This window comes from Mauremys mutica, chromosome 10, assembly GCF_020497125.1.
Source record: "Mauremys mutica isolate MM-2020 ecotype Southern chromosome 10, ASM2049712v1, whole genome shotgun sequence".
In the NCBI taxonomy this organism is placed as follows: domain Eukaryota; kingdom Metazoa; phylum Chordata; order Testudines; family Geoemydidae; genus Mauremys; species Mauremys mutica.
In genome coordinates, this window is record NC_059081.1 from 32,936,292 (window position 1) to 32,949,338 (window position 13,047).

At 37.4% G+C, this 13,047-nt stretch overlaps 2 protein-coding genes across 2 annotated transcripts in view; one reads left to right on the plus strand and one right to left on the minus strand.

Annotated features, from left to right (window-relative positions):
• Window positions 1–5,282, plus strand: part of SLC4A10 (solute carrier family 4 member 10) — a 191,642-nt gene extending 186,360 nt beyond the window's left edge. The window contains exon 25 of the mRNA XM_045033036.1: window positions 3,970–5,282. Within this exon, the coding sequence (XP_044888971.1) occupies window positions 3,970–4,036 (67 nt within the window). The 3' untranslated portion in view covers window positions 4,037–5,282. The remainder of the gene's footprint in view (window positions 1–3,969) is intronic.
• Window positions 5,283–10,196: 4,914 nt separating this feature from the next.
• Window positions 10,197–13,047, minus strand: part of DPP4 (dipeptidyl peptidase 4) — a 72,243-nt gene continuing 69,392 nt past the window's right edge. Inside the window, exon 26 of the mRNA XM_045032944.1 lies at window positions 10,197–11,994. Within this exon, the coding sequence (XP_044888879.1) occupies window positions 11,896–11,994 (99 nt within the window). The 3' untranslated portion in view covers window positions 10,197–11,895. The remainder of the gene's footprint in view (window positions 11,995–13,047) is intronic.

Genomic DNA, 13,047 nt, shown 5'->3' on the forward strand with positions numbered 1-13,047 from the left:
TAATTGTTTCATATCACATTTCTATCATAAGCTCCCCTTCCTAATCACTCTAGAAGCTGATTCCCCAAAGGTAAGACCCTGTCCCTCAACCTCCTCCTTGATTGCATTTTCCCATTTTAAATAGTGTCTTCTGGAAACCCAGATGACTTACTATATGTAATTTTTGGGGAGACAAAATGAATGGAAAACTCATGATCCATGTTAAAATATTTCCGTCAGAATTCTCAGTGTTATTTTGTAATATTTGAAATAGGTACTGTTCTATAAGGTCTAGAAGTGTTTTTCATGTTTTTAAGGAATCCATATACATTGTCTATTTAAATGAGAAATTGAATTTACTCACAATATATACATTTTTATTTGTCCAGTAGTAATTTTTATTATTTTAATCCAGAATTTGTACCGTAGATGTCTAAATCCAAGATATATCCCTGGAAAGTTGACTTTTTAATTGCTTTGGGAAGAGATGAAATAGAAAAAAAATCAGTTAGCATCACTAAACTGAGTGAAATTAAATATAGAAGCTGTGGTCCTGAATTTTGTCACCCCAAAATGGCACGCTGCTTTTTCAGTGTTGTTCCTTTACATAAACAGCATGAACAAGATTAACAGTTAATGACCGACAATCTTCATTTCAAATCTCTGTAGACCAGTTTACTCATGTGCTCCATTTTAGCACCAATTTACTATCAATCAAAATAAAAACATGGCTCTGATTTTGTCTCCCACCCTCTATATGAGTTCCAAAGGCCATAATCACAGTAGATCTGTGTATGGGGGAAGTGTATAGTGAGGCTGTGCAGGGGAGCTCTCTAACCCTCTGCATTTAGGGGCTGTCTCTTAACAGCTATGTGGATCTACTGGTTACAAATCCTACATCAGAAATGCAGTGACTGCAATTTCAGTGATAGCTAAAAACACAAACACAGAAATAGTCCCCTCAGTAATAAAGTAAATAAAGTAATAAACCTGCTACTCATTTTAATAAACCTCTGAGCTAGATTATTTCATTATGAACCCAATTCTGAATCCCTGCATGTAACTTGAGTGCATGAGCCTTGCTCAGAATATCTCTGTGGAAACTAAGGTAAAGAATCCTATTTTCAAGGGGAGATGCACCAGTGCAACCACTCAGTGGCTAAAGGGGGCTTACAAGAGTTTTCACTAGAAGCTAATCTTGAACCTAAAACATACAGGGCTTCACCCATGAGTGACAAGTATTACAGATCTATATTTTTCTGCATTTAAATGGAGATTGTAAGCTCCTCAGAGCAGGGGCAGTATCTCATTTATCTACCAAGTGCCATGCATATCTATGGTGCTGTCTTTAAAAAAAAAAAGGCAATAATAATTCGTGTGTGTGTGTATGTATACACATACACACACACCAGAGAGAGAGTGCTTAGTTATATGAGCCAAATTTTCTGCTGGAATATACTGGTGCACCTCCAGTGACTTTAACAGAACTGCACCAAATTATGTTGGCAGAGAATTTGGGTCAGATGATATTAGTGAGGTTGTATGGGGTGAGGCTCAGGAGATAATTTGACCTTTCTGACTATTCATTGTTTCCTGGTGATTATTTTCACTCCTTTTACTCAACCTAAGATGTAGGATCTGGGCACAAAGTTCATACTTCATTTTCCATTTTCAGGCTTTTAACCATAAAATCCTCCTTAGTGTAAATGCCCAACCCATAGCTATAGAAATCCAAAGTCGTCTGTGTCTAGTGGCCTAGCTTGTCTCAGCTGCCTGAGTAGAACACAGGGACAGAGGTGGATTCCAATAAACAAGGGACACAATCTTTTTATTTTTTCTTCTTTGTAAACAAAAGCAAGTTCATATCATGCTTAGTTATGACATAGCAGAAAGAAAACTAAATAAGGGCCAAATTCTGTCCTCAGGTGCATGTGTGTGGCTTCCATTGAGTTCAGTGGAAATTTTATGCTGACATTTGAGGATACAGTTTGATCTCAAATGGATAGAAAAGTATTGAAAATAAATGGATGTAGTGGTAATAGTTATAAGGGTGACCACACTGAAAAGTTCAAGGGGCTTTGCAGGTAATCAAGGAAATGGGATGACAGTATTCTGCGTCCTGCAGGAACGTGTGTTCTGCCATAAAGAGAAAAACGTGCATTGTCTTGTGTTGAAGGCAATTGCACTTGTGCTTTTTGGGACTAAACCACTAAATAAGCATTTAATATAGACCTGGCCTCATTTATATGTTATCTGCAAAACACCAAAATAATATAACTAAATGAGGCTAATAGAAACAAATGAAGATCCTGTAATAAGATTTCATATAAGCATTTTTCACCAGTACATGCTTTGTCCAGCCAAAAATATACAAAGCCTTCTGAGTGCATGAATCTTGGAACGCTCTTTGGTGCTAACATCATAAACAGACAAACAAAAAGTTCAGTGCTGAAGGCGTTGCAGAGCTGCTTCAGGGGAGGAGAGGTTAGGTAAATGATTTCTCAGCCCCTCCAGTGCAGTTACCCTATCATGGACTCTTCTGTCCCTGCCCATGGCTCACTGGTGCTCCTTAGTCCCTTAGCCCAGAATCTCAGCAAGGGAGACATCCTCTTCAGCTAGCACAGCCCATTTAGATTTCTCTGGCTGATTCAGTGATAAGGAAAAACCCACTCCTGATGTCAGACTCTCAGGGGACATGCACCCCCCTATAGCATCCCCAGGAGACAGCCTGGTAGGGTAGAGACTCTTTCCCAGAGAAGGTGACAGGACTGGGCAGTTGCACCCAGCTGAAATCAATATTCCTCTGTTGTTTCCAGAAGCACCCCTTGAAATAGGCAGAAGCCTCCACAGGCGCGAAGAGAAGTTTGGGCTTGATTTAACTAAATGAAAATAACATCTGTACCCTTACAAACTATTTGTGTGAGGGAATTTTACAGGAGCAATTTTGGAGCCTCCTTTGAAAATTTGTCCCACCTTATTTAAATCCTGTTTGGATTTGGCCTGGTTCTCATTCACTCCCGCTAGGGAATCATTCCTACCGGGAGGTTATAGGTATGCTCCAGGTTTGTATTTCAGAAACACATATCACCATCCTTTGTCAAAGGGTTGATTTACCTGCACGTTGGAAGCGTCTTTAAATTTTATTAATGTGACTGGATGAATCTTGCTCTAAGGAGCTTGCAGTAACTCTCCTGTCACATAACAATGCAACCTATTTGTTGTGCAGGTTGTCATAAAATAGGATTCAGGACAGAGAAAATAATTGCCCTGGCACACCTTGTATATTGCTTTCTGTAGGCAAATCAGCAGCATCTTTCCATTAAAATTGTGTTAGAATTTGAATCAAAAATAGAAAATATTCTTTTTGTTAATATCCAGCTGACAACTGCCTTGTGCATGGCTGGGATACCCCTTTTAAAAAAAATTATGCCTGGTATCGTACAGCATAAACGTATACTGAATCAAAGATTTACAATTAAAATAGTTTGATTTTTTTTTCCGAAGAAAGGCAGACCCTGAATCTCTGCTCACTGCCTCTTCAAATACATTGGTCCAAAATATTTCTCATACATGAGTGATGAGAATACACACATTTATAGCAAAGAAATACTGGGACCTCTTGTTTATGCCATTTTAAAAAATGCTGGTATTGTCTCAAAATTGTACCATTATCATTGTTTTAAAAAATCATTAACAGTTGTACAGTATTTGAAAAAAAAAAGCAGCAACTATTTTTTCTTGCATGCTCACAGATTTGCACATGTGTAAACTTTCAGTTTATTGTTTACTTATCTCTTTACTAAAATGCTGGCCAGTGTCATCTGTACCATGGAACACTGCAATTTTTCACTCTTGCTTCCCAGTTTGTGCCATGCAGCATGAAAAGTTAATGCAATCGTGTGTGTTTTTCCCCAGGTGAAATGCTTTAGCAACGAGGATAAGCCCTGCTGTAACATATGTTCTTTTTTATTTACGCTCCTCCCCCCACAGTGCTGAAAGCAGAAGAGAGAAGAAAGCTGACTCAGGGAAAGGTGTTGACCGGGAGACTTGTCTATGACTTGTTCTTCAATTTATTTTTACAAACCAATGACAGGAGTGCCACAATCATTAATAGAACTGATTTGATCATATATTGTAAACGTGTCTTTCATCCCAAACTAGCACAGGTAATGTAAGTAGTGCAATATTTATTTCATTTTCTTCTAAGTGTCTACACCATCAGATATCTGTGCAAAAATCTACTGTACCCAATGCAAGAATCTTCACTTTCCTTGCTATGTTTTAGCCATTTGTTAATACTAAATTCATCTCAACAATTGAGTAAGCAGTTTCTTTCAAATGTAACTTAGTAGCTTTGTACTGTATTTTTCTACTTCACCTGTGTGAAGATCCCTAATAATTTCATTCAAGACAAACTTGAAACATAGCCCCATTTCTTTTTTAGCTCTAGTCAACTATTTCAAGAGACCCAAATTAACAAGATTAAAAAAAAAAAAAATGACTGACCTGATCCTGCAAACCCTATCTCGCTAGAATAATCCTTACCCATGTGAACTTTCCCACTCAATTCGAGGGTTACTCTTGCACTAAGAGCAATGCTATCAGACCTAATATTTATGCAGTTTTCCTTGAATTAATACAGAATATTTAATATTCAAATTTGTATGTAACTGGAACATAAAATCACATATCTAATATATAAAACATTCTTTTACCTTGTTAAAAAAAGAGAGATCCATTGATGTGAACTATTCATATGGTATTTGCTAAAAATGCAAGCTGTGATTACAGTGTCTTGTACTGTACTGAATGTTGCAGTGGTAGGTCAAACAGCTGCATTATGTTGTTAATGAACCCAGTATTTTATAATGCTAGTGGGAATTTTGTAGATATAAATCTTTACCAGACATATGCAGTTATGTTGCCCTCCTAGTGATGATCTGTTTTCTGTTTAATTGCCTAAAATCTTTAAACGCCACCAGTAAAATCATACATTATGTTGCACACCTATATTGTTACCCCTCTGCTTACACTCATACCCTGCTGTCATCCAGATATGAATCATGCACAAGAGACTTAGAGGTGGTCGACTGTTGTTTTTGTTACACACTCTTTTAATTATTCCATTAAATGCATATTGATTAAAAACAAAACTCAAACCTGCAAATTAAGACATGGCTTAAAACTAGGACTATCAATTAATCACAGTTAATGTATGCAATTAACACAAAACAATTTAACTAGTTTAAAAAAAACAGGCACGATTAATTGCAGTTTTAATTGCACTATTAAACAATAATATAACACCAACTTAAATTTATTATAAATATGTTTGGATGTTTTTCTACCATTTCAAATATATTGATTTCAGTTACAACACAGAATACAAAGTGTACAGTGCTCAGTTTATATTATTTTTTATTACCAATATTTGCATGGTAAAAAAGATAAAGAAAAGAAATAGTATTTTTCAATTCACCTCATACAAGTCCACTCAGTCCTACTCTTGTTCAGCCAATCACTAAGACAAACAAATTTACATTTGTACAACACACAAGATTACATTTACGTGAGATAATGCTGCCCGCTTCAATGTCACCTGAAAGTGAGAACAGGTGTTCACATGGCACTGTTGTAGACGCTGTTGCAAGGTATTTACATGCTAAATATACTATACATTCATAACGCTCCTTCATGCTTCGATTTCCAGGCCCCAAAAATTTCACATTTGTAAGTTGCACTTTCATGATAAAGAGATTGCACTTCGGTACTTGTATGAATTGAATTGAAAACTACTATTTCTTTTGTTCCTTTTTTACAGGTTAAATATTTATAATGCTATAAAGTGAGCACTGTGCACTTTGTATTCTGTGTTGTAACTGAAATCAATATATTTGAAAATGTAGAAAAAAATCCAAAAAATATTTATAAAAAATTTAAATTGGCATTCTATTATTAAGAGTGTGATTAAAACTGTGATTAATCGTGACTTTTAAACAAATCTTGTGATTGTGATTTTTTTTAAATTGTTTGACAGCCCTACTTAAAAACATTACAAATAAGTTGTTCTAGTACATACAAACTGATTTTACTACGGCATGATCCTTCAATCTTTAACCAAGCTAAATTTTGCAAAAATAAGGACTGTAAGATCAGGCATTAAAGCATTGGAACAGTAACAAAAGTTTTAGAGCGTTATGTGGAAATGTCACGATTTGTTGTTTGGTTTTTTTTTTAATTAAAAAACTAAAGGCGGCTAACTCGTATCATTGTGTTAGTGGCTTCAGTCTTGTAATCATTACAATGATCAATTTATAGGGCTTTAAGGCTTCCTAGCTCTTCCAATATGCTAATAATCACTCCACAGAGCTCAAAGGAGAGACTTTTCACACCTAGTGGCCAACACATTAAAAAGCATTGCTTCTCACACTGTTTTGACTAATCTAGCCAGTGCATTCTGTTGCAAATAAGTAGGATCACTGTTCTAAACTCTACTTAGTATTATCAAAGCCCGTTACGGCCATTTTTAAGGAAATTATATTTAATGGATGCAAAGAAGGATTTAAATTTAATAAAAATGGTTTGTATTGATAAATTTAGGGAAAATACAGACACATTAAGGTTAAAATGCTTTGTTTTTGTGTACCTCATGGTACATTGTAACATTCCAATTGTTTTAAGCTTAGTATAGCAGTACAATACTGGTTCATCCCTGGAAGCAGCCTGCTGGTGTTTTGATATGTTGATGACTTTCTGTTACCGATGATCAAAGTGAATAGGAAGTTTCACATAACCGACTCTTAGAATACTAAGAAATCAGTGTATTCAGTGGCATTCTGTATTTCCGTTCAGTATTTGAGTATTTTTTTTTTACAGTCACTCTATTCTTGTGAATTTTAATGCTATTCCAATGTTAATCTCAACATTTTCAAATCACATCAAATATAATGCAAATGTAGTGTTATGTATTTACTTCTAATTTCATATTCCTGGTCAAAATTACTGAATTTCTTTTATGTAATTTATTACAAAAGTTTAAGTAATGTGTACATGTGAATAGAATATTGTGTTTTTCACGACTAAGAAATGTTATGTGAAAATAAATATTTATCCTAACTGATTTTCATTTTTATATTGCAAGCCACAATGATCTAATCTGCAGGGCATTTATGCAGCGCGACGTGTGTTTCTTGTTTTAAACATCTGACATGCTACATCAGGTAGACATTTTGAAATGTTTCACTTGTACACTAAGGAAGTTATATGTGTGGTGCTCACAGCTCGATGAACCATTTGGAGTAAGTAATTTGACAAATGTATGTCCCAATCCTGCAAGGTGCTGTGTGCAGGTGGATCTAGGCAGTGCCCTATGCATGTATTCAATCTGTATTAGCTAATTGTGATCGATCACAAGTCACATGGTTTCTCTTCTGAGATTGGATGAGTTTAACTAAATGTTAAACTGTGGCTTTGCCACAAGCACTGAACAGGGGTGGCACATAGTTGCATTGCTCCAGGCGCAGATCAGGAACCAGCTTATGATTTAGTCCCAAAATGGCTTCTGTTCCTCTCCTTGCTCTGACGGAGCTCATGTACAACAGCCATATACCTTACCCAAGTTACTTCCCCATTGTGCACTGACTCACCTGTGCTGGTGGGTCCAAGAGGGTACTGAGGCCAAGCTCAGCCTTTTCCCCACCCTTGCCCTGCCTACAGGCACAGGAGGGGGAGTTGCAGGCCCAGGGAGGTGGCTCTCTCAACCTTTCATGAAGTTTGTAGTAATAAACTGGCGCGTGAGGATGTAGAACTCACTCCGTACAGATTGCAGTTATGTACCCTCCCCCCACGTATTTGTATTACGGTCACTGGCCATAGATCTAATCAACACTGCTTCTGTAGTGCTCCGCTCTCAGCTGGCACTGGCCCATTGTACACAGATTGCAGATAACAGTTGACTCATAACTGGATTGCAGCTCTTTGTGTTTTCCTATATTCACTGGATTAAATTAATCCCTTATATAACATCACCAAAACTGGTTTAGGCAGTAGAGTCACACCTACAGCTGCAGTGAGTCTGTGACGTGGTAGACTCCTACCCCAATGCCTTAGGGAGAAGTGAAATGCAATGAGCCACTTACTGTTTGTACCACATGGTGTTTCATGCTGCCTGAATTATGTGGTGACAACTTCACTGCTACTTGGAATCAAGGAAGGTTTTCCAGCACCTCAGGTTTAGGTGGGACATACCACTTATGCCTAACTGTTGGACTCTGGTGCCTAAATCCACCTTGTGATTCTAGCCTGGGGGGTCTGATTCTACTCTGCCTTACCCTGGTGTAATTAGATGGAGTTGGGGGGTGGGGGGAATGTGGATGTATGAGGGATCAGAATCAGGCCATTGTATTCCCCCTGAGTGTTAGCTTGGCATCCACCAATGCAGCACTGCTATGAATGATATCCTAGTAATATTATGGCTTCATGCTTCAAATCGCTTTTCAACTATGTCTTATTAGTTACTTATCACCTAATTGTCTTAAATTACTCAGCATAATACTTTGAGATACATTGTTCTGCCTCATAGATAAAACAAAACAATTAAATAAAACAGAATGACATGTTTAGAATCCAGAGGACTTTGCCAATCAGATTCTAGCATCAGTGTTAGCTGGAAGACAGCATGTATTGCTTATATCAGGAGTAGGCAACCTATGGCACGTATGCCAAAGCCAGCATGTGGGCTGATTTTCAGTGGCATTCACATTGCCTGGGTCCTGGCCACCAGTCCGGCAGGCTCTGCATTTTAATTTAATTTTAAATGAAGCTTCTTGAACATGGTAAAAACCTTATTTACTTTACATACAACAATAGTTTAGTTATATATTATAGAATTCTAGAAAGAGCCCTTCTAAATGTATTACTGGCACGCGAAACCTTAAATTAGAGTGAATAAATGAAGACTCGGCCCACCACTTCTGAAAGGTTGCTGACCTCTGGCTTATATAAACCACCATGAACAAAAGGTTCCTGTAGCAGATTTCCCTCTGAGCACTATTGAAGGAATTCTGTGCTATCCTTTATGAAGCGCTCATACTTCTTGTGTGTGTAGTCCTGTGGCCCATTAAAAAAATTGGTTTCTACATAAGAGATTATCTTATCACAGTTGACATTTTTTCACATTTCTTGTCACGGCTAAGAATGTAGCTATTATGTGCACGCATGGCATCCATCAAGGAGGAAAAGTTCCTTGATTTACTTAATCACTTTTATAACTTGTTATGATCCTATTCTGGGTCATGTTTCTTCTCCCTTGAGTGAATAGAATCTTCTGTTCATTTCTCATATTCTGGAATCAGGGAGCTGGCTGTTATTACCACTTAGAGGAAACATCATACTTTGAGAACATTTTAGGTAGAAGGTGCTATAGGGATAAAATATGTTAGAAATATTAATAAATTGCACCTAAAAACACCACAGTAATGCGGGTGGGCATCTCGTTCACAGCAGGTGTTGGGTTTTGTTTGAGTAAATGAGGCACAGCTGAGCCGTTCTTACAATTTTCAAGGTACATGTTTGTGAAAACTGCAGCCTTGTTTCAACTAGAATCCTGCCCGTCTCCTCATGGAGATGGAATGCTAAAGCTGCTTTGACTTTGTTCCCTCTCCTGCCCCGGATTTTATCTGTCTACTTCTAGATTCACACCTAACACTACTAACCCATCATGCACAGGTAATAACTATGTGACAGGTATATGTTAGAAACCAATGTGCTAAATGTAATATAGTCATATCATGCTTTGTTACATGATACTACCAAGGACTAAATGCAATATTTCCACCTTTTTATAATTGTATGGGACTAAAGGATGATCTTCACTACAGGGAGATCAATGCTGTTGCAATTGATGGAGCAGGGATCAATTTAGTGGGTCTAGTGAAGATCTGCTAAATCAATGGCAGAGCACTCTCCAGGCGACCCCAGTACTCCAGCTCTCCGAGAAGAGTAAGGGAAGTTGACCGGAGAGTGTCTCCCATTGACACAGTGCAGTGAAGACAGCAGGGTAAGTCAACCTAAGCTGGGAGTAGCGTACCTTTGGTCGACTTACCCCAGTAGTGCAGACAAGGGCTAAGTTTCCTTCTCCAACAACAAATATGTTTTTGTAATGTTCTTAGTCAAGTTTTCCAGTATAGAGGACTACAGGTACTGTTCAGAACAAAGTCTTTGGTACCACAACTATGCCTTTATTCCATTACAAATTTTGCTGTTCTTTTAAGATAAATGGTTTGCTCTTTCCATACATGGGTACAGAGCACTCTGCTAAAAGCCACAGAGCTATATGGTCACTTTATTTTTAATTCTAAAAAGCTCATATTATTCCTGATTTTCCACTGTTAAGTGGAGCCTGATGATAAATCTGATAGAAATTTACAGGTAGGTTGTGGAAAATTCAAACCCTGTAGCACATTTCTATACAAAGACATCAGCCAGTCCTTGCTCCCAATGACTGTTAGATACTCAGGTTGCATTTTCATTTTTCACTGATTATCTATATCTTAAGCACTGGCAACATGCCCAGTGTTGTATAATACCATCCCTGCCTCACAAAGATTACACTAAGTAACAATGGGCCCAAAGATCCTTGCTCAGGTTGTACTCGAGCAAATTCTCATGGAAGTCCACACCAGTCTGTCTGATTAAGGAGTATGCACCACAAAGCTGTTGCCCTTTAGGCACTTGTGGAATTCAACTCCACAGTTTTGATAGCTATTACTCAAGGGCTTTGCAGAAAGCTTTTCTATAGTCACGGTTTAGTGTTGTTTTAGAGAGTGCTACAAGGCAGACCTGTCATGTCATCTCATGGACTAGACTGTACTGAAAAAATAGAATTTTCTGCAAGAAATGGAATACTAACATAAGTCTCTCTTATTGCTGTTTTTAGTATAGCTGGTAAAAACATGGGACATAATTTTGCAGAAGTTTTTGTAGAAAACTTCATCCAGCTTGTCACTAAAAATATTAAGATTTCAGTAAATTTCAAAAAGATCTCTATTAATCATCTGAGCTTTCTTTAATGGGTTATAATTCGGCTTGGAAGGATTTGATTTTACTTGGTAAACATCAATTTCACTGTATGCGTACAAACTGAATAAAACATTATTTCAATGGAATAAAGTATAAAAAATGCTGGTTGAGAACTTAGTTTGATTTAAGGATATTTACTTTGTATAGTTTGAGATGTGATGTCAATTTGTGTTTTAATGGTTATAAAGCTTTATCTCAACATCTGTCATTAAATAATTGTCTGATGCTCCCCAATAATTTCCTGCAACTGTGAATTACATAGATAATATAAAAAATTATGCTTAAAATCCATAATTTTGCACAAATAAAAATTTAAATTGATATAAATAGATAAATGATAAAAATCAAATTCTGCCAAACCTAGTTATAATGTTCTAGGGCACTCTTCCTTTCTATTCCAGGCCCCCAATCTTCTGCCTCTATTCAGCTAGCAACTGTGTGAAATATGAGTAATTGATCAATATCAGCAAGAAGTAGACCATATATGTACATTTCCATTTTAGAGTGAAATTAGCAAGTATGAAAAGGTATTGATTGAAACACCACACTTTAAAAAAGAAAATTTGGCAAATGACATGTAAACATTCTTGTGCTGCTAAAACCTGATTTAAAACAAATTTAAATAATCTCTGTTGCCAAGCAACTATCGCATCTTTGTCATAAAAATTGACATGATGTGTACATGGTCATTAAGGATTTAAATAACAGTTTTCAGATGGTCTCAAAAATAGTTATACTGGCTCAGTGCAAGTTTAGATGAGAGAATCTACTGGAAAAGTGCCATTATTAACAACTTGATAAAGAAATCCCAGTATGGTATGAAATGCCGTTTTGGTGCTAGGGCAATGAGAAACATTGCTTTATGAAATGGCTCATATGGGTGTAAATATGGCTGTGTGCCTCTCCTCCAATGCCATGGTCTTTGTCCGTATACCACTAGGGAAAAGAAACAAACAATATTATATCTGGCTACATACAGAACTATGTACAACGTAATACATGCTATAGAAATCTCAATATAAATATTAAACAGGACAGAGTTCCAGAGTGCCCAGTGGTTGTGGGCCACTGAGAAGGGGAACTGATGAGTGGAATGTAGATGAGGTGCTGAGTGACCTAGCTGCTTATTTCCTTGCTTTATATGGCTTGTGTCCCTGGGCCATGCTGTCTATCAGCCTTAACTTTGCTCTAACAGGGATTTATGTGGGCTTTTTAGTAAATGTGTGTCATTGCTGAAAGTTAATCACAGAGCTTGCTATCAATGCTGATATGCATTATCCTTTATATAACCCCCTACAGAGCCCAGCCACATCGAATATCCCTTTTCCTTTCCTGATACCCTTCAGAGCTGTACTCTTCCATCAAAGTTCTGTTCACCCTGCTATGCCACCACTCGTTTGTCTGAAGGCACAACTGCAGGTCTGTGACACTTTAGGCTTAAGTTCTCCCTCTTTCTGGTCCCCTGCCAGGGATGAGGTCAGAGGGGGAAAGGATAAGGTGCAGCACAAGTTTTCAGGCTGATAGCTTGCAGTTAGAGATAGCATCAGAAAAGCCGAGCAGCTGATGGCTGTGAACAGCTTTGTCGGTTAACCTAGCTGAAATACACCAAGATGAGCTCGGACAAGGGAAAGGATTTGGGTATTTAAACTCTGTACATTTCAGGTGTGGCCCAAACACAAGATGTTATCAGTGTGTGAATGTGGAGTTTGATGGACTGTGCTTATGTAGCTAAAGGAACCCTATGAAATGTAAAGATAATAGGATAAAATTTCAAAAAGGCAAATTTTCCCCTGTTCCCTGTGCAAAAGTTACCAAATAATTTACTAAAAAAATATACAGGAAATTACTTTGTCCTCTGGAGTTATTTTGCCAAATCTGGTGACTAAATTCAGACACTGAAGCTGAAACAGAGATTTTCATCCTGGTTTAAGTACAAATCTCCACACAACTTCAATAAGGCAGTTGCTATGTAAGCCTCCCCATAACACG